At 39.2% G+C, this 22,060-nt stretch overlaps 1 protein-coding gene across 3 annotated transcripts; it reads right to left on the reverse strand.

Moving 5' to 3' along the window:
• Positions 1 to 6,130: 6,130 nt before the first annotated feature.
• Positions 6,131 to 16,469, reverse strand: LOC131234055 (myosin-binding protein 1-like). 3 transcript variants are annotated; one of them, XM_058231030.1, is made up of 4 exons: positions 16,335 to 16,469; positions 12,237 to 13,833; positions 10,183 to 11,801; positions 6,131 to 6,669 (listed from the first exon to the last, which is right to left on the reverse strand). In XM_058231030.1, exons 2-3 carry the CDS (start codon positions 13,696 to 13,698, stop codon positions 10,207 to 10,209), a joined length of 3,057 nt encoding a protein of 1,018 aa, XP_058087013.1. In that variant the 5' UTR covers positions 13,699 to 13,833; positions 16,335 to 16,469; the 3' UTR covers positions 6,131 to 6,669; positions 10,183 to 10,206. The 3 variants fall into 3 exon arrangements, with proteins under 3 accessions (XP_058087013.1, XP_058087012.1, XP_058087014.1); XM_058231029.1 differs by having other exon boundaries at positions 16,238 to 16,452; XM_058231031.1 differs by lacking the exon at positions 6,131 to 6,669 and adding an exon at positions 6,676 to 8,367 and having other exon boundaries at positions 16,238 to 16,454.
• Positions 16,470 to 22,060: the final 5,591 nt, after the last annotated feature.

The following is a 22,060-nucleotide window of genomic DNA, read 5'->3' on the forward strand; positions in this document are numbered from 1 at the left end:
TCTAACATAGATCTGAAAGCCATGGATATATGTTCAGTCACCACATTAAGGTAGCTTGGGAGGTGGATCTAATTGGTCTGGACTTGGATAGATCTCAGCCGCAATCGGATGGGCTACTGCCCCTGCCACCAGCCAATGTCTGGTGGTCGGTGCTCCGTGGGACCCACCATGATGTATTTGTCTCATCCATGCCGTTCATATATTTTATAGATCATTTTCTGATATAGTCTAAAAAATGAGCTATATCCCAATCTCAATTGGACCACATTACAGGAAACAGTGTCGAATGGACGTTGACCATTAAAAACTTTTTGGAGGCCTTAAAAGTTTTGGATCAAGCTGATATTTGGTTTTTCCCTTCATCTGGGTCTGTATGACCTAATCAACAGATTGGATGTCAAATAAACACTACAGTGGGCTTTAGGGGGATTTTAATGATGGATATCCAATCACTATTGTTTTCCTGTGGTGGGGTCCACCTGATATTTATATCCCTCTAATTTTTTGGATGAAGCACTAAAATGATCTGTAAAAATGGATGAACAGCATGGATGAAATACATACATCATGGTGGGGCCCATAGAGCACCGACCATCAGCCACCCGGCTGATGGCAGGGGTAGTAGCCAATCCGTTTCTATCTCAGCCCTGCTTTCTGACCGCCGTATATAATTACAGATAAAATACAGATAAAAAATGTTGACGTTGAAACAACTAAATTTTCACACGCAAACCTGACTTTCCAGGCAGCTTGTCAGCTCATGCAAAATATAGGAGCCATGCAAAAGCGAGTCAGACTATGAAAATTATCCGGTGCAAAAAATAAGGCTGGTGCACCCATCAAGGGAATGTACTCTCAATATATATGTGGGCCTGGCTGTTTGCAGCACCTAATGTGGGTCAGGCTTGGGTTGTGCATAGGCTAGTGGATCCATCAGAGGCCTGTTTTTAGGCCCAATTAATTTATTAAGGTTGGGATGGGGTGTAGGTTTAGAAAATTTTCTTTCTAAGGCCCTGCCTAAGCGCAATTAGTAGGTGAATTTATGACTTGATGGTCAGACTTTGGCTGATTAAATTTTGAGTCGTTCAAACCTGTACACTAAGGTAAGGGTAACAATGGGGCCACCCCATTAGCCTAGGTGAACTAATCCAGGAGTGCCAGGGCTTGGCCCACTAAACTTAACCGGAGGACTGGACCCCGGCCCGAAATGTAGATCAGATGTTCGGGCTGGACTGGGCCAAGTTCAATTATGAACGTCCTGGCCTGGTGCATCAATCTCATCCAATCATTAAGTTGGCCACCCTTAAATAGCTTAAAGACACTTTTTAATGGTTACCTACTGATGCACATTTAATAGCTTAAATTAACCATTTTTAATGGTCCAAACTAATTACGTGTACGATTTACTCTGAATGGAGGATATATATCCCCCCACACATCACACACATGTATATGTGTGAGAAATTTGGACCCATTAGAAAACCTTTGATCACTTAACTTTTTGTCCTTAAGAGGACAAGCTAGGCACATTATGGCTGGTCTTGGGCGAACCCAGGTCCAACCCTAGCCCGGCCATTACAAGACCTGGGTTCACCCTAGACCAGCCATAATTTGACCTGGGTTCAACCTATACAAATGTGATTTATATGAGGAGTTACAAGACTATGGGGTGCTGCTCAGGTGCGCACACTGGGGGAGTGCTTGGATGAGAAGTTACTTTAGATAAGCTACTTATGTCATAAGTAACTTATATTTTATTTCTACTTAATCCGCCAATAGGTATGATTGGCAAACAACATATTTTTCATCTAAAAATTAAAAAGCATATTTGATTTCCAATATCATAAGTAATTATCCCAAAAGTCTATTTGGTTCCCCTCACATCTACCGTCCGTCATGTGGGGCCAACCTTTGATGTGAATCGTTCATTGTGTAGCCCCACCTTTGATGTAGACCGTCCATCATGCAAGGCCAACCTTGGTTGTTGGCCATTCATCATTAGGTGCCAACCTTTAATGTGCATAGTTCATTAAGTAGGGCTCACCTTTGATGTTAGTCAACCATCAAGTGGGGCCATCAAGTGGGGCCCACTATCAATGTTATTGTCCATCATATGGGGCACATCTTCAACATCCATTGCCCATCATGTGAAGTACACCTTTGATGTGGATCGTCCATCATGTGAGCTCACCTTTGATGTTAGTCATCCATCATGTGGGACCCACCTTGGATATGGGCCACTCATCATTAGGCAGACCTTTGATGTGGATTTTCTATCACGTGAGGACCATCTTGACGTGGATCATCCATCATGTAGGGCCCGCCATTATTAAGTGCACATCATGCAGGCCCCACCGTCATTCTGGGTCGCCCATCATGTAGGCCCCACCTTCAATGTGGGTTGCTCATCATGTGAGGCTCGCCTTGGATGTGGGCCATTCATCAATAGAGATGTCGATTATCCATCATGTGGGACCACCTCGATATGGGTCATCATCATGTGAGGCCCACTAAATCATCTACCCATTCATTGGATGATTTTAAAATTTCATGAACTTAAAAGGGGTTCATGGCCACTAAAGGCATATTCCCTTAAATAATTTTCTAAGTTGTTGTATCACCAATGAAATGAAGGAAATAAATTATATTTGGAAGTTGAAAAGCAATAATAAAAAATAAATAAATAAATAAAAAGTTACTTTTTCTATTTTATTTTAAAAAAAAAAAAAAACTACTTAATTTAAGTTTAATGACCAGACTAACTTATTTAAGAAAAGTAATTTATCTACTGTAACTTAAAAAACTACTTATTTGGTAGTATCCAAACGGGCTTAAGGGACAACTAAATCGATTTGAATCAATGGTTACGGTCAGTAGCAGGAGTTACATTTCATACCATTAGGTCACAGAAATCAATATAATAGATGTCATCGTGAGTAGATTGCTTTGTGTGAACTGATTGTACGGAGGCCTAGATTGGTTGAGGCCAGAGTTTGAACAGCTTAGATTGAACCCATTTGATAATTTGACATTCCATGGCCCATTAATTGATGTGCCATCCAAATCAAAAGGAGGGAAAATGTAAGAGGAACTTTCAGGCTCCGAAATCTAAACTACTTTATAAAGATGGTCTTCTTGGTAACGGATGGTTCAGATCAATGTAATTTCCGCACAAGCCATCTAATTGTTGGCAATAAGTGTAGAAGTGCAGCAAAGTGATCAAGAGAAATTTCATCTAATGCCGGAGGATCTACACCATCAATCAGAAAGCACTACTTAGAAGCATAACCAACCACCAGAGTATTAAAGATAAGGGTGGAATGGGCAGTTTGCACCGGGTACTAAAACCGAAGGCTCAAGGCTGAGCCCAAAAAAATATGGTTGGGCCAGGCCTGGCCCGACCAATCCAGCCCAAAATATAACATCCCTATTCACCGCTTAAACATTTATAATCTAATATTGATCAAGTGGGCCACATATGCACAAAAAAGAGACATTTCAAAGGAATTGATTGCCTAACGAAGGATTAGGATTGCATTTTGTAGGATAGTAAAGTTGGGTCAAGTTGGGTCGGATCTAAAATGATTTACGCCCGAGCCTAACCTGAAAATTCATTGGACCAAGAATGTGAGGCCCAAGCCCAGTCCACAGGCCTTGCTAATAGGTCCAGCCCAAAGCAAGGTCGGGCTCGTTGGGCATGCTTTACAGCCATTGGCACCCTTAATAAAAGAAATCCTCCCTTTACAACTAGGGTTGGGCATGGGTCCACTCGACTCGGCAAACTCGAATGTTTGACTTGTTCAAACTTGACTTAATCCGAACCAAGTGAGTGAGTCGATCAAAACCGAGTAGACTTCGTCCAATCCAAACTCAAAACCAAGACAAGTTTAGTTCACTCAATAACTCAACCCGTATTCCAACTCGGCAACAACTCGACTCGATTTGAAACTCAACTCATGTGTGTGTGTGTGGCTATATATATATATATATATATATATAAGCTTCCATGCATACCTCATACGCACATAATCTGAATGGTCCACATAATGTGGCACCCCTAGGCCCAATTTGATCCAAAACTCTAGTGGGCCATCGAGAGATCGAGAGAGAGAGAGAGAGAGAGAGAGAGAGAGAGAGAGAGATGCAGATCAAGCGAGGAAACTGTTTCCTTTTTGCATGGGCCACCAAAGTTTTGTATCAGGCTGAAAGCTAAGCTCACGAAGTTTCAAGGGTGCCGCATCACGTGCACTATTCAAATTCTGTGCCCAAGACACGTGTGCAAAGTTGCGCAGGGTGCTCACATAAGAAGGTGCGCAGGTGTGTGTGTGTGTATGTATAACATTTCAGATTTGAGATGCCATGTAGCTGATGGAGAGGCTGCATTTCTGGCAAGTGTACCTGGGTTTTGAGTTGTGATTTCAGCCTGTGGATACCCGTTGCAACCGGCCCGACTCGGTGCCGAATTAGTCCAGGCTAGACCCGAACTCGGATCAGGTCAGGCATGCTGGACTCCATACTGAGTCGGATCAAGTTCCGGTTAGGTCTATTTCAATTTAGATCGAGTCAGGTCAGCCCTAACTTGGTCGGATTATACCCAGCTCTGTTTACAACTGCTTCTCTGCCCATTTCACCCACATCTTGCAATCCGCTTCGGCTCTCCCATGTACATATAGAGCAAATGATCACTGCTTCCTTGGAATAATCCTATCCATCTAATGAGCATAGACATTGATTGGCCCACCTCGACTCTCACCCTTTGCTAATGTGGGCCAATGCCACATTTATTAGAGGGCCCAATTGGACAATCAAGATCACCCGTCAGGTACCTTTTTTGGGTTGTTTCGTATCCATCGACGATGAAGAAAAAAAAAAGGTGGAACCCAACAGATAAGAAACTTGGGTATGGCACAGCTGACTACCTGATCAGAGAGACTGGGATCTAGCCCTTAGGCTTTTATCCAAAAGACTAAGGGGACTACTTAAGTAGATTGTAGTTAACCTGCTGGACCACGTGGATCATTGTAAAACACTCATCAGAGGACCATGCCACGTCTAATATAGATACAGATTAGAGGACCATGCGACATGTAATATAGATACGACTAATCTTTAGTTATTATAGCAATTCATTTGGTAGTCCATCAGATGGGCGATTCTCACATTACAATCCATTAGATGATCCTAGCCATTTCTGATGTAGAGCGGGCCGCAGAACTATTCTTGGCAGAGCTTGACCGAAAGAAGTCAAAATGAAAGTGGACATAATCTGTCAAATCTGGGCTAAGTCCTAGTAAGGCATGACGTAATTGCCCCAAGCGCATCCGGTTCAAAAAAATTCATTCCGGATAGGGAGAAATTGTCATTCAAAGTCTGAACCATAAATTGGCTATAACTTTTAATATGGCATCATTATGGGATGTACGACTTATCAATCTTTACTGTAACAGGCCATTTGAGGGTCAACTGACCCATAGCGGGTCGCATCAGTCCTTTTCGTGAGAAAACACTTCCCTCCATTCAAAATTGTGGTTTTAGGAAAAACTTGCTATTTTTAGTAAGTTTTAATTTGGATGTATTTCTCTAGCTCTAGAGTTTTAGTATATATAGTCCTCTTAGGAGTTCATTTTATTTTGATAAAATTTACTATTTCAAGTAAATTTTAGTTTAGTCAAATTAGGACTCCTAATTAAGATTTCACTTTTTCTTTATAAGTAATGTACTCAGGAACTCTGGAGATCATTGAATAATAAAATTTTAAATTTCTCTTTTATCTTGTGGATACAAAAATAACTTTCTGAATTCAAGGTTTTGCCTACTTGAAGCAGGTGATCTTTCTCATTTTTTGTTTCTTGCTCTTCCATGCATCAATGTCATTAGCGGTTTGCAAATGGATGGTTAAATTTCCATATTTAGTGATCAACATGACCATTTAGTGAGAACAGTTTTGAACCAAGGAACTATTCCTTCCCTTTTTCTTTTTCTTTTTGTATATTTTGGCCTCTACCTTTTCCTTAACAAATTTTTGTTCTAACGTTTGAGGAAAGAGAAACTACAATGGCAAAGAGAGTGTTTTCAATGAGAAATAAAAGCAATTCATGGTTTACAAAAATCAAGCATTACAGCGATGGTGTCAAACCATAAGGGTAAGATTTTCATAATTTCTGAAAGACCCATGGATGGTTCATCCTTATAAGCACACTTCATTGCATATAATCACTTCTAACAAAGTGAATATGAATCTGTTGAATTTTACAAAAAATCATCAAATGGGCCCACTTGAACCTGACCTTTACAACCCGACAAATAATTATGAATGCTACATACAAAAATCACCAATTATACAATTTCAATCACTCAAATGCTCAAGATCAATCACAAAAATCAACTCTCCAGACTCTTACAAGCACTGCAGGTTAAAAAAAAAAAAAACAAAGCAAAAGACGGTAAAACACACCAGGAAAAAAAAAACCAAATGAAAGAAAAGAAAAGAAAACAAACCCGAAAAAAACCAATCTCGATACACGCATTATTTGGAGCAGCCTATCCTATAATACTGTACAATAGACCCTTATTTGGATCTTCAACTTTGGCTGTTGAGTTTGAGGGGGTAACAACAACTTTGCTCTCTCCCCAGTCATGTTTGATCATTTCAGTCTTGGTAGGCCTCACCTGAAATAACCAATCTACAATGTCAGTTCACATGCTAAGGAAATAAGGATCAAAGAGAAATTTTATATTGTTTTTAGATAGTTGAATCACAGAAGTTTTTTTTTTTTTTTTTTTTTTTTTTGAAAGATAACAGAATTTTATTAGCTAGCGCCAAGTTGGCACAAAGAATAAACAACCCAAAAGGAGTACAGCCCCAAAAGAAAGGAAAAATTACAATCCTCCAAATCCTTTAAAGAAGAGGCCAATTCAACTACAATAGGCTTCACTTTGTTGGAGACCACCCCCTCCAGTCCACAAAGATTCCAGAAGCATATATCGCTTCTTTCCTCCCAAATTGCCCATAGGCCAGGCCAGCCAGCAAAACCAATCTCCAGGAGCTCTTCTTTCTTTCCAAGCATGAGTCCATGCCATGCCATGCCATTAACAGGTCTCCTATTGACCCCAGCAACACCAATGTTACCTCAAACGAAACATGGAAGCTTTTTCATATTTTCCAGGTGAACGGTTAGAGCACAAAGAGACGATCGATCGTCTCCCCCTAAGCCATGCACAGAACACGCATGTTGGGAATCGCCATTAACCTTTTTGGAGGTTGTCAATGGTAAGGACTCTTTTTTCCCAACAAGACAAGCAAAAGCTGCTACTTTGGGGGGAGCACCATAAGACCATAGCCTAGCTGTCTGAACACATCTCCTCACCTGCCAACGAAGATAGAAGTATCTTGTAGGAGCAGATAGAGAATCGACAAGACTTGTCCATTTTCCATGCCATCATATCGCGAGCCTCCACCAGCGAGCAACTTAGAAAATAGCATTCTAACCTCACTAACTCCCCCACTTCTACATCAAGCAAATTCTTGCAACATGGGACAGAACATGACATTACCCCACTGCACCAGGAGTAACATCTAGTGACAAGGATATCCCTATCCAAGGTGAGATTCGCCAACTGATGGAATTTCAATTTTTAGGGGAGTTTCCCCTATCCATACATCTTCCCAAAACCATGTCCTTTCCCCATTGCCAATATCAAAGCATATTCCCTCGCTGAACTTGTCCATCAAGCTTGATAGGCTTCCAAATTCCTGATGCTTTGTAAGGCGAGGACTCTCTAACCCACCACCCACCAACCTGGCACCCATACTCGCTATTACCTCCCTTTGTAAAGACCCCTCTTCTATCCCAACCCTCACTTTCCCGTTAAGGCAAGATTCATCTTCTCTAAATCCCTAGTACCAGCTCTCCCACCACCCATAAGGTTTGCAAAACTTCCTCCCATCTCATCAGATGGAACTTCTTTTCATTCCGTAGCATCCCATAAGAAGTTGCATCTCAACTTCTCCAGCCTACATAAGACCAACTTTGGGCACCTGGATAAGGATATGAAGCATCAAGGCATGTTCGACAATACTGCTTTAATGAGAGTTGGTCACCACCTAGAGACAAGTACCAACACTTCCCTCTTGCCAACTTAACGCTTGACCCTCTCCACTACCTTATCTAATAAGTGTTTTGCCGGTTTCCCTACACAAACGCATAGGTATGTGGACGGAAAAGTTCCCGCGCTGAGTTTAAACACCACTGCCATCCAATTGACCTCTTCCTAGGACATTCGGACAACATCTCGCTATTGGCAATATTAACCTTCAGACCCGATACCACCTTGTAGCACTGGATGACCAAGGTATCACAGAAGAACCTACAAAGCTATGGTTGTGTAATGCAGAGAGTTCTCAAATGTTAAATCTCAGCATAGAAGCAGAAAGCTAATCAGACAGTAAGATGGAGTTGTTTGATTTCATGCTAGGAGATTATATGAAGCTGGAGTGGAGCACGTGCACAATATCCTAGAGCCTAGAGAGCGGACGAGGGCCCCCATTTCTTAGTGATCCCAGGGGCATTGATCCAATGGGCCCCAATGTGGATAGACCATGCCCCCAAAGATTCCTTAGATTGGGAGCTCATAGCCATCCAATATTTGGACGCAAAGTTTTTCCCACCTAGCCAATACTTAGAAACATGATTGTGATCTCATACCTCAACTTCTACGCTACAGCAGATCAACTCCAATGTTGGACCCTGCGATAAATTGTGACAGCTCATCCATGGTACACTTGCCATGCATGCGCACTTCCAGATTACATGACCCATTTTAAATGGATCTGAGTCCTAAAACCAGACCTGTTTAAAAGTCGGGTGGATTCAGCTCCATCATTTTAGACATTTAAAAATAGAATCAGGTACGTGGGGAATATATTCATATTGATCTATAAGTATATTAGTATAATTAATATCCTAGAGCCCTGATTGGATTTGGGTCCAGTACTTCAAATATGGTACCCAGACCCAACCTGATAGCCTGACTCCACTAGGCTGGTCCGGATATGGGTGCAGCAGTACCACCCTTTAATAGCCCCAGACCTCATGGACAGATACAGGTGACAAACTGAGACAAGCTCTTCTTGTTGAATTACAACCTGACAATTTTCTTTTTAACCATCCAATCAGTCTGATTTTCAGCCTACACTCCAATAAAATGGAACCAGAAATTTTGACAGTTTGGATAAGCATGCATATATACCACGTGGAGCGTGGATGAGTTGCAGCTATTTAGTGCTCTGTGGAAATACCACATTTCAGTCTAGATAAATTATTCCATTAGAGAGGTTGAGCGCTTGATTTTATTTTTATTTTTATTTTTAATTCCCTAAGCAATGATTCCTTCAGACTACTCACCCAGATAACCTGCAACCAGTCTTCCTCAAATCTCCAACTTGTTCTTTTTGAAACTATATGTGAGGAGGATCTTTTGTATCTCCTCTAAATCAATGGAGCAACCTTAACAAAAGAAATGCTTTTGAAATCCAGAATCATCAGTGTAAAGGAGAAGCATTTCAATCACTTAAGAAGATGTGAAAACAGTGTGACATAATTCTAAGTTCAGAACTAGGAAAATTCTAGTAAGGAAATTATCTGCAATTTGTGAATATTTTGGGAAAAGCTTGAAACGTCGGACAAACTCCGGGATTTATTCAAGAAAAATTAGACCACCAAAAAAAAGAGATAGAAGACCACTTTTGAGTTCTCCTTCTTCAATTGCTAAATAATTCATTGCTTGTCCATGATTATTGAATAATTTGTGAACTATATAATAATTCAGTGATTCAAAAACTATCTAGGGAGGAATCTTCTTTCGAGATCTTAAAAAATGGCTGAATTTTGTAACTAATCATCGTGCAAGAAAAGCTTTCAAAAAATTTAAAATTTCGTAAGACAGGTAACTTGAATTTTGCATACAATTGTAATTCATTTAACACGATAAACAATAAAGAGCAGTTCTGCAATAAAACATGCAAGCATGTACTTCTTTCCGATCATGCATTTAAACAAAAAGATAAACTGATGACAAGTTGTAGAATTTCAAAAACAAACACCCAAACAGGAGTTGCAGCTTTCTCAGGAGAATCTATACAATTATTATAACAATAATGGTTTTTTTCTTTAGAAAAATTACCTTTGAGATGACATGAGCAAAGGCTCAAGCAACAGCTTGCTCTCTTCTTCCTATTCCAATCTTCCGTAAATCTCGTAGGTGAATGGCTATCTCCCGAACAAATTGCACCCCTTCATTTCCATGTCCAAGTGAATTCATAGTGTGCTCAAGAAAGCTCCGATCTGCCTCGAGGGTCTCCAACCTCTCCTTGAGGTGTGAAACTTCATCTCCAAGAGAAACTAAATCAGTCCCTCCCGAGGCCACAGAACTCTGCGGTCTGTCGTGATCAAAATTAGCACGCAATAAATTTTCACTGCAATTTTCTTTGGTGATTAACTGAGTGTCCCACCTTACTTTTGCATGAGCACCTCCCCCAAACAGAGATGAATCATTTTGCGCTGAAAAGTCCTCTCTCTCATTCAAATGAATCTGTTCTCCATCACTTCCTCCAAGTGCATCTTCTCGAACAAATCCGCCATTTCCGGCTACATCATCTTGAAAGCCTCTTTCTTCGGTAAATTCCCGAAAAATAAAATCCTCACATTTTGTATCAGCAATGCCATCCCCATTAGCATCAAGTTTACATTTATCAGTATATATCCCATTATTAGAAAACAAGTGAAGCTTCTTCTCCAACATTTTCAGACACTTTGAAATATACAGCTTTTCATCTTCAAAATCTAGCAATGAATCCTTTAGAACGCCGAGTTTACCATCACCATCAGATCTCCTTACAGGAAAATGGGTGTTATTTTCATCACAATTGACATTAGAATGCAAATAAGAGGATTCGGTTATGATGTCTCCACCACTCAAATCATTCGCCAATCCCAATATTTTCTCCCCCACTGGTTCATTTTCAAACCTTCTCCTATAATTTTCAAACTCTTCTTCCAAATCATGTATTTCTTTCTCTCTTTGAATAAGGAGTTCATTTAACGTTTGGATTGCTTCTTGGTCATACTCCGCTTGCTCTTCCATCATTCTTTGGTACTGCAATGCCTCCATTTGCATTGTGGCTTTCTCCTCCTGCAATTTATTAATCATAGCCATTGCTTGATTCACAGCAATGGCAGAGGCATTTCTTTCTTCCTCCAGTTCTTTGTACAAAGCGCTCATGGACTTGCGGTCCAACTCGATCTGTCGCTTCATCCTATCGACTGCACTTTCTCCTTCAATTTCACTGACAATGCTTCCATCCAATGACTCAAAACCAGACTCATTTCTTGAGAGCCTCTTCTGAAGTATCTGCAGTCCAATAGAGCTAGAAGCATCAGAGCTTTTAGAATCATCACCATGTACATGCACTCGGGGACTCATATCACTCCACAAGAGGTCGAACCCGCGGGCAGCTGATATCTGTGATAGCAATATCTTAAAATCTTCATGGACTCTAGAGGAATCCTTCCTGGTCGGTATTTCTGTGAAGGCACCAGATGGCAGACTTCCCTTGTTACCCACAGCCAGCTTGTATGCATCATTTAGATCCATACAATTGGGCATCAGCAGACCAAGCTCATTGATGGTCTGCTCAGTTTTCAATTGTGATTCAATTGAAGCTAACCCACCTTCCAGCTTGACGATTTCTGCACTCTCGGTGATAGAAGCATGTACCACATCACCAGCTTCTGTAACATCCACTGCAAGAAACCATCATAAAATAAAATGGTCAAATAATTTGACATCATTGCATAAAGTTACAATAACGAGGAAATATACATTGTTTGATTGAGCATTTAGTTCACCCAACAAGCTATCAGTGTGGGCCACACCTATTGGTGATCCAACTCTTCACATTGTGGGCCAGGCCCATGGTAGATGGGAGGTATCCAAAAAACTGCCCAGTCCGATAATCCAAACCATTAAAATGTCCATTGTCATCGGATAGCCACCATAATCTGATAGAGGAGATAGCACAGCCCAACCTTATCAGAGCCCACCGAACCAACAGCTTACTTTACTGAGAAGTGGGCCATGTATGTACATTACTGGGTCAAACAAAAAGAAGCTGTTTCTTTCAATCAAACATCATAAAATATCTAAAATAACAGAACATCGCAGAAAGATTCACACACATTTATCTTCAGATACTCCAACCGGAGCTTCTGTCAAGGTAGCTGATGAGGGTAGTTCACGAGATGTGGCAGGAGGATTGCTCTGATCATCAACTGGGTCCCAGTTAAGCTCCTCCAAACCATGCCTGGCATCAACAACAGGTGCTAAAGATGAAACCTCATGAGGCTCACCTACATGAAGCTGCTCATGAGGAAATGGTAGTGAAGGCTCGGGCACCTGAGATTGATGGATGAGCTCTTCTTGGGTCAAACTTGTGGTCAGATTCTTCAGTAAAACATCTGAATCAATGCTGCCGACAACAGCAGATGCCTCATGAGGCCCAACTACATGTAGTTGCTCATGAGGGACTGGCAGTGAAGGCTCAACTACATGTAGTTGCTCATGAGGGACGGGCACTGAAGGCTCAGGCACTGGAGCTTGATGGATGAGCTTCTCTTGGGCTGAATCAGTGGATAGAGTCTCAGGTAAAATGTCCGCATCAACACTGCCAGACTCCGGTTTCAGACATCGGGCTAAGAATTCATCCTTGAGGTCATGATTTTCACAACCCAGTTCACTTCCATCATCGTCATCCAAGATGAGGACTTCAGATTCAGAATCCGATGTAATCTTGACTTCTGTGTATCCAATATGGACTTCGGATTCAGAATCCGACGTAATCTTGACCTCTGTGTATCCAATACGTGACCAGGGATCGAAACTGTGGTTCCCAAGATCAGATACCATTGCGGACCCAGATGATTTTTCCCTTCTCCTCTTCAAGCCATCACGATGGATTGAAGAATGATGTCCCATTGCACCTGATATAGGACCATCAAGTTCAGCAACCTCGTCGCCGATAGATTTGATCCGAACCAATAGATTGGTACATCTATTACTCCTCAATGGCACATCGCAACATGAACAGTGCCTTGTACCTGCTGAACCAAGTAGAGGATCCTTGAGTAAAGGATCCTTTACCAGGTCCTCTCCATCAAGTCGAATCGGCAATCCATCTCCATCTCCAATTTCAGGCATGGTAAGATGCATGTTACCGTCATCACCAGCAAAACATTCGAGATCCGGGCCCAACTTACCTACCAATGATCTGTATGCCTCAGAGTTGGATTTCTTCTCTGTGGCAAATGAAAAGAGGCAACCTTCACACATACCATGGGTATTTGCAAGTTTCTCATGAGCATGACAATAAGCGAAAGATGAGATCTCCAATTTATGAGCACGACAGATTAGATCCCTATAAAATCCTGGCTTTTCACCACCAATAATATGATCAAGCCTTGAGCATAACAGACATGGGGTTTCCAATTCGAAGAAACTAGCGAATTTTGTCACCAAGTACGAGAATAGAGCATCAAGGAATAACAGAAACATCAACAACCATTCAAGAACAGCAGAAGCCAAAACAGATGATAACCCATGATGATCCCTCCGAACTCTGAGCGAAGTCCTTTTCGAAGCCATGCCCCAGAAGAATTACTTCAGAGTTTGAGAAAACACTTGAAATGGAGAAACAAGATACACATGTAACTCCTATCCAGGAACAAAATCCCAGTCTTTCCACACAAGTGAACTTGGGAATCTGAGCTAGAATTTACACTGCAGATATGGAGAAGCCAAAATCAATAACCCAAATACACACAACAAGAAAGGAAAAAAGAAAGAGAGAAAATCAAAAGAATGATAATTGGAAAGAAAGAATAGTTGCATGCTTTCTTTTAAATGAAAGAATAGAATTGCACTTTGCATCGGATAAACCTGATCAAAAAGGTTTGAACTGAAAAAATAAACGCATATTATAAAAAGTATTGAAAACCCTAAAACAGGACTGATTGAGTAACTAGTAAAGTAACCACAGAAGGAAGAAAACAGTGGTAGATTTAAAAGTACCCTCTTCTTCTGAAAAAGATAACTCCAAACAAAATTCTGAAGAAACAAAGAAACCCATTTTGCAGAAAAGCCAAGGGCTTGTTTGCAGATGCCTGAAAATGGGTTCATCTCATTTTGTTTAATCATAATTATGTATTAGAGATCATGATCTCCAAGACATAATGATGATTAACTAAAATGGAATTATGTATTAGAGATCATGATCTCTGATACATAATTATGATTAACTAAAATAAGATCATTACAATCAGCTAAAATGAGATGAACCCACTTTCAGTCGTCTACCCCCAAGCGCCTAAGACAGGTCCAACTTAAAATAGAACTTATCCTCAACAAACTTTGAATTAACAAAGAGACCAAACAATCAAAACACAATCAAGACCCCAATAGAAATAAATAAAATCAGCACATTCTGCAAAAGAAAATGGGAAATACAAAAATTAAACTGTCCTCTTCTTCTAATAAAGCTAACTTCTTTATGAATTTGGACCCCCAAAAAAAAAAAAAAAACACAAAGAAACCCATTTCTCCGAACAAAGACACACAGACCCCAATTCATCAAAATATTCAGCATCTATACTACCCAATTCTGATAGACTCAACTTTCTAAAGAATTCTAACAAATCAAAGAAATCCATTTCAGCAAACAAACAAAAAGAACAGAAAATTGCATCTCAAAGCACAAACTCAGGTCAAAACACTCAGCACTTCAGACTATTCACATCTCTTCATAAACCTAACTGACAACAAAGATCCAAACAAGCAAAGGACCCCATTCCTCAGGAACAGTCACAAGCCTAACACAACAAAATCAGATCAAAAAAATCAGCAATTTCCACTGTCCTCTTCTACAGATATACCTTCCCTTTGACAAGAAAAGAGAAAAAACAAAACAAAAAAACAAAAAAACAAAGAAGCCCATTCTGCATCGGGAAAAAAAAAACCTAAAAGTAGAAGCAATTTTAACAGAATCTGATTAAAATATTCAACAGTTTAAACCATTCCTAAAATTTTAAACTGGTAAAAGTCAAATTAAAAGCTGTTGAATATTTTAATCAGATCAAACACAAAGAAGCAACCCAACTGGTAAAAATTCAGAACCCAATTGGGAATTCGATTCGTTCAGTTTAACACAAAGCCATTTCAAAACTACAAATAAAAAATCTAAAACAGAATTCAATTGGGAATTCAATGGAAAAAAAATTCAGCAATTTGAATTGTCGATTTCATCTTATAAACCTTCCGTTCAAAAAATTCCAAAGGAACAGACCCGCTTAGCTGGAACAATCAAAAAACCCAAACAAGCCCCCAAAGGAATAAAATCAGATCACAATATTTAGCAATTACAACTGCCCGTCTTCTTAAAAAACCAAATTACAAACAAAGAAAGAAACCCACTTCACAGAAACAATTAAAAAAAACCGCAAGAAAGATACCAGTTGAACAAAGAACATCAGATCAAATCCATTCAGCAATTCAAAATATCCTCTTCTTCTGTTAAACTTACTCTTCAACTAAATTTACCAAAAGCAACCCCAAAACAGAACCCAGTTGAATAAAATGAGATCAAAACATTCAGCAATTCAAACCATCCAGTTCTTCTCATAAACTCACCGTTCCTGGAAAGAGAGAGAGAGAGAGAGAGAGAGAGAGAGAGAGAGAGAGAGACGCACTTCGCTGTATCGATCAAAAATTAAAATTTAAAAAAAAAAAAAAAAACCGACCCAGATCAAACCGAATCAGATAAAAAATCATGAACAAACACAAAGCAACAGCCCAACTGGTAAAAATCAAATTTAAATAATCCACTCAAAATCCAAAACAAAGAAACCCACTTCCCCGAATCGATCAAATACTACAAACAGAACCCAATCAAACAAAATCAGGTAAAAATCATGAACAAACACAAAGAAGCAGCCCAACTGCTAAAAATCAAATTAAAATAGTCCATTCGAAAATCAAAACAAGAGAAACCCAATTCGCCGAATCGATCAAAAACCACAATACACCCAATAATAATAATAATAATAAAACCATGAACAAAAAGAAGCAGCCTAACTGGTAAAAACCAAATTAAAATAGTCAATCCAAAATAAAAAATAAAAATACTAACCTGTTCTTCTGAAGAAAAAAAAGAAAAAAAACCAAAGAAACGGAGATCAAGAGATCAATAAAGTCACTTTTATTCGCATTTCTGATGAAACAGATACCTGGTTGCAGAAGAGATTCTGAACGAGAGAAAGACAAACCAACCGAAAGATTGAGAATTTCTGCCAGCTCGGAATTTCAATTCAAAAAGACGACGCCGACAATGCTAAAGTCGGTTGAACGTACGCAAAGCCGACGAAATACCGAAAGTGTCCAGGGAAGTTATTTCATACTCTGGAAGAGCAAGATAGTTTATACGCATACACTTAAAACTTGTACATACATTTAAGTATTATCAAACCGTCTACATCACTGGAGCCAGATTAGATAGGCCATCTTGAATCTATTGGTCCATTCTAACTACTGATTAGCAGATATTTAGTGGCTGAATTTGGATCGCTGAATTTTCTGGTGAACCATCCATTACAAGCCGTCGATTGGAAATCAGATCATCAGTTTGATGATCTTCTGACCCAATAATCAGATGGTTTTATCTGAATGATACATATGCAATTGCCAAGTGTACAGCTTCTTAGTGCATGAGCACGAAATATCACGTATCGATGTGACGTGATGAAGGGTTACTCTTTCGCCGCCATTTTCATGTACATGCATGAATTTCATACTCTCGCAGAGTGCGATGGTTGATACACCGTATTTATAAATTTACTTAGAACTGCTTGCTTGGTATCCAAGTAAATCCAGTTATACTTTCTAAAGCTCCCAATTTAGATGTGTTATGAACCCCAAAAATAAGATTTACTTTGTCTGACTATTGGTTGGACGGTTGAGATTAAAAGGTATCAACTGAGTCAACTAAAAAGTGTCCACCAATCACAGGTAAGGATAGTTAAATTAATCTGCTTTTGGAATCATGACTTTATTGATAGTAAGTTTCATATTCTAATGGTTCCATGGGAGTTTGGGTCTTTTTATTAACTTTTAACACCTGATTGGGTAAGAGGAATTTACACAGTGATTTAGCGTCCAACACCATGTAAAATCGTAGACACTGTGATGAAATTGTGGCAGTAAAATTTATAGAGCCACTGCTATGTGTATGTGTCTGCTCCAGATGGCTCATCTATTCTATGTATTTATTTTAGGGTTCGCAGTATTTTTTTAAAAAAAATGAAGTAAATCCAAGTTCAAGTGGACCACACCACAGAAATAAGGAGAACTAAACATAGATTGCTGAAAGTTAACATGAACCTTGGGCTCACAAGGATGTGTACCTGTCATCTAAAACCTGTCATCTAACCTGCTGGTAGCGTCACAGAAACGTGGATTAAGAGAAAACACAAAGGTTAATTAAGTGTTTCAATTTCCCTACTTGTTGTGGTGTGGCCTACTTAAGTTTTGGAGCTGCCTCATCTTGAACTCTGCCTTACCAAAAGTGTGAAAAATAGATGGAGAGCGTGGATTAGACGCATACATAATAATGAGTTCCATAAATGTTAGTGAAAAGAAAAAAAAAGCCTCATTTACTTTAAAGCTGAAACAAAAGCCTCATTTATTTTAAAGCTTCCCGAACAATCTCTTGTCAACGCGAAATGGCTGCTGTTATTTATATTCTAAAATAGAAAACAAACTGTTCTTAATGTTATTTATATTCTAAAATAGAAAACAAACAGTTCTTAATGTCTGTCATGTTTAAGTTTCGTAGTGCCTGCCTAACCAACTTAATACCCCATTTGGAGTATCAAATTACTCTGCAAATTGAAACAGGCATGGATTGGGTAGAGAGCTGGGCTCGGGTCCACTTGACTCAACTTGATGGACTTATACTCGTCGGACTTGATCACACTCGACTTGACTCGAACCGAACCGAGTAGCCTCAACCCGATCTGAAAGCAAACTGAGTTGAATTTGACTCAACTCGAAACTCGATCCAGTCAGACTTGACCCGATCCGAAACCTGACTTGACTCGGGTTGTCAGGTATGTGTGTGTGTGTGTATAACCTAATCTTCTTCTCTGCCCTACCCCTACCCACCCAACCGGACCTACCTGATCCAAAAACCCATCCGACAACCCTCTCTCTCTCTCTCTCTCTCTCTCTCTCTCTCTCTCTCTCTCTCTCATCTTTTGAGCTCAGGCCCTAGTAGGCTGCAGTCACTCCATCAACAGTCCCACCCACCTTTTATTTTCTTTTAAAGGTAATTTTTAAGTTTTTTTTTAATTTTTAATTTTTAATTTGGCCAGGCTGGCTAGGGTACATCCGGGTTGGTTCTGGTGCGCACCGGGCTCGCTGTGATGCGTCCAGGCTAGCTCAAATGCGACCTGGGCTCGTTATGGTGCATCCGGGCTTGCTCCAATATAGTCAGGCTCATTGTGGTGCGTCTGAGCTTGCTCCAATACGGTCGGGCTTACTGAGGTGCGTCCGAGCTGGCTCGAGTGTGACCGGGATACTAGTGGTGTGTCCGAGTTGCCTCGAGTGCGGCCAGGCTAATCTCTAACCCTAACTCTAATCCCTAATCCCTAAACCTAAACCTAAATCTTAACCCTAACCCTAATCCATAATCCCTAAAATGTAAACCCTAACCCTAATCCCTAATCCCTATACCTAAACCCTAACCCAAACCATAATCCCTAAACATAAACCATAAGGCCTAAAAAATAACCATAACCCTAACCCTAAACCCTATTCCCTAATCCCTAAACCTAAACCCAAAACACTAAAACCTAACCCTAATCCCTAATCCCTAAAATCTAAACCTTAACCCCAAACCCTAATCCCTAAACGTAAAACCTAACCCTAACCTTAAACCCTAAAACCTAAACCCTAACCCTAAACCAAATTCCTAAACCCTACAGACCTAAACCTTAAACCCTAATCCCTAAAATCTAAGACCTAGACGGCTAAACCTAATCCCTAAACCCTAAATCCTAAATTCCTAATGTGTTTTATATATTTATTTGAATTAAACAATTAGTGGTTTATTTTTGTGAATTATGGATTACATTGCTTATTGCTTAGCTTATTATTGTGCATTAGATAATTAGCTTAATATGTATGGATTACATTGCTTTTTGCTTATCTTATTATTGTGCATTAGATAGTTAGCTTAATATGTATGGATTACATTACTTATTACTTAGCTTATTATTGTGAGTTAGATAATTACTTGCCCATTTGAGGATTTGTATGTGGCCAAACATAAATATAATATGTTTTTGGTGTCATAGAAATTACTTAAATTATTCCATTTTAAACAATTCACCGTTAGATAGATAGTATGCTTTCATATAATATATTAAATGTTCATGCCTGATATGTGCTTCATCTACCCATTTATCTCTAAATATGTTTATTCATTTTCATTTCTCATGTCAAATATCTTCACATTGTTTAGATTTTAGCGTCGGAATGAAGTAGAAGATCAACTTATCTAGAGAGCTAGAGATTGGGAGATGCTGTCGGATTTTCGACATAGGCATTTAAATGGGAATATGAAAGTATTACAATCTATCCAACCTTGAATGAGTGACTAATTTAAGGTTTAGTATAAACTTTTAAGACATTAGAGTGCTAATGTTAATCTGATTTAGTATCTTTTAATTAGTATATAGCTAATGAGGAAATTTTCAATACCCCTGGCACTTTGTCAGTCACATCACGGATAATCTTAGATGATAAAGGATCAAGTCTAAAGATGAAGAAGTGCCCATTGATATTAGTACCTCACAATTACAGATCTTAAGAAAAGTAACAAAAAAATATCGGTAGTGTGGGAAGATTTTGAAGAAATAATCCTGAAAAATGGCACAGTGAAGATACAACGCAAGTACTACAAGGCTCAATATGCTAAATAAGTAGATGATTTGAACACAACTCTCAAAAAATACATTTTGAAGTGTTATAAAAAAGTAAGAAGCCAGACCTCGAGGCAACAGACACTTTCATTTACCAAATCATTAGTGCATCTGTCGCAAGGTACATTGTCCATTTATAAGTATAATAGAGATCATGTGAATGAGTTGACAACTAGATTTATTATTGCCAACGAAAGACCATTTCAGATGGTAGAGAGTCCTTTTTTTATCGAATTAGCCAAAAGCCTTAACCCTAGATACGAGAAGGTCTCTCGTACAATAATAAAGAAAGTGTGCATGAAGATGTATGCAAGTGAGAATGTCAAGTTAAAAGGATAGTTGGAATCAGTTTTCCAAATAAACCTAACATCAAATTTGTGGACAACATCCAATCAACGAAAGGGGTATATGTCACTAACTACCCACTACGTTAATGTCAAATGGAGGCTCTACAAAAGAGTTATAAACTTATATTATCTTGCGCTTCATCACACTGGATTAATGATTTCAGACTGCATCTACAGATGCCTTGTGGAGTGGGGCATTGAGAAGAAAATCTCTTCAATAACTTTAGACAATTCATCTTCAAATGATAACATGATAATGAATTTGCGAAACTAGTTTAAGGGCACCAGTGATTTATATTTTGGTGGAAAAATATTCCATGTTAGGTGTTGTGCCTATATCCCAAACTTAATTATATAAGATGGGCTTAAAATAATTAAGTCAACGATCGAGAACATAAGAAAGAGAGTGAAGTACATATGGGGATCATCTTCATAATTAAATACATGGAATGAGATCGTAAATTAGTTGAATTTGTCATCTCAGAGAATGATGAAGCTAGATGTCACGACACATTAGAATTCAACTTACGAAATGTTGGATTCAACGATAGTTTTCAAATATGCATTCTCTCATTATGCAAAGCATGATAGTGTGTATCAATGGTTTCCTTGTGATGATGATTGGACAAGAACTGAAGCAGTTCGTAAGTTCCTTTATGTTTTTTACGATACGATGAAGAAAATTTTAGGAAGCAGGTATCCAACAACAAATATATTCCTTCCAGAACTTTAATGAGTAAAAGATGTTTTGTACATAAGTTGTACTGGACCAAACTTTTTACGATTAATCACTATAGGTATGCAGTAAAAGTTTGATAAGTATTGGTCTGAGTGCAGTTTAGTAATGGTTGTTGCAATTGTTCTTGATCCTTGATACAAGATGTTCATGGTTATATTCATCTGTAACGCCCTGAAAATCGAGGGTCGAGCATAGGCCCAACTCTCGAGTTCCAACACATCACTTATACAACATGGATAATAATGATTAAATATTGTCCGTATTAGTGCATTAAACATGAATGGGATTATACCAAAACAGCATATCATACTCCAGAGACAAGTGAGTTTTGCAAGCGAAAGACTGTAATACATGTATAAGATATATGAACTGTAGTAGGTCTCCGAAGTGTGATCATGTTACCAGGTTAAATATATACATGTATACTCCCAAAATGTACAAAATGAATATACATGTATGCTCCAAAATATAGAATAACAGTGTAAGGGCATTTAGTCAGTGTCCCTATAGCCACGACGATCAGGACACGGCTTACATGAACCCACCCGATAACTGCAAGTAGGAGAATGCCTCCTTGTCATCCTCGAAGTCTGGCTCCACCTCGTAGGCATCGCCACCACTTACAGCTAAGACAAAGTCTGGTTGGTATGTACAACACCGTCCCAGAACGTGGGAGTGAGTGATCAACTCAGTGGAGCTATAAAGCAAAGGTTAACATGTTATCAATTTAGTCAAGCAGTAATGATAAAGCAATACAACAAGCATTCCTAAGTACTCTGGTTAATGCAAGGATGTTATGTATTAATGATGTATGCCCTCGCCTGTACTCCCTCTGCGAACTTCATCTCACGGTCGCGGCATGCATCCCTTCCACAGTGCTCAACTCC

The sequence above is a fragment of the Magnolia sinica genome, chromosome 18 (assembly GCF_029962835.1).
Source record: "Magnolia sinica isolate HGM2019 chromosome 18, MsV1, whole genome shotgun sequence".
Taxonomy (NCBI): Eukaryota; Viridiplantae; Streptophyta; class Magnoliopsida; order Magnoliales; family Magnoliaceae; genus Magnolia; species Magnolia sinica.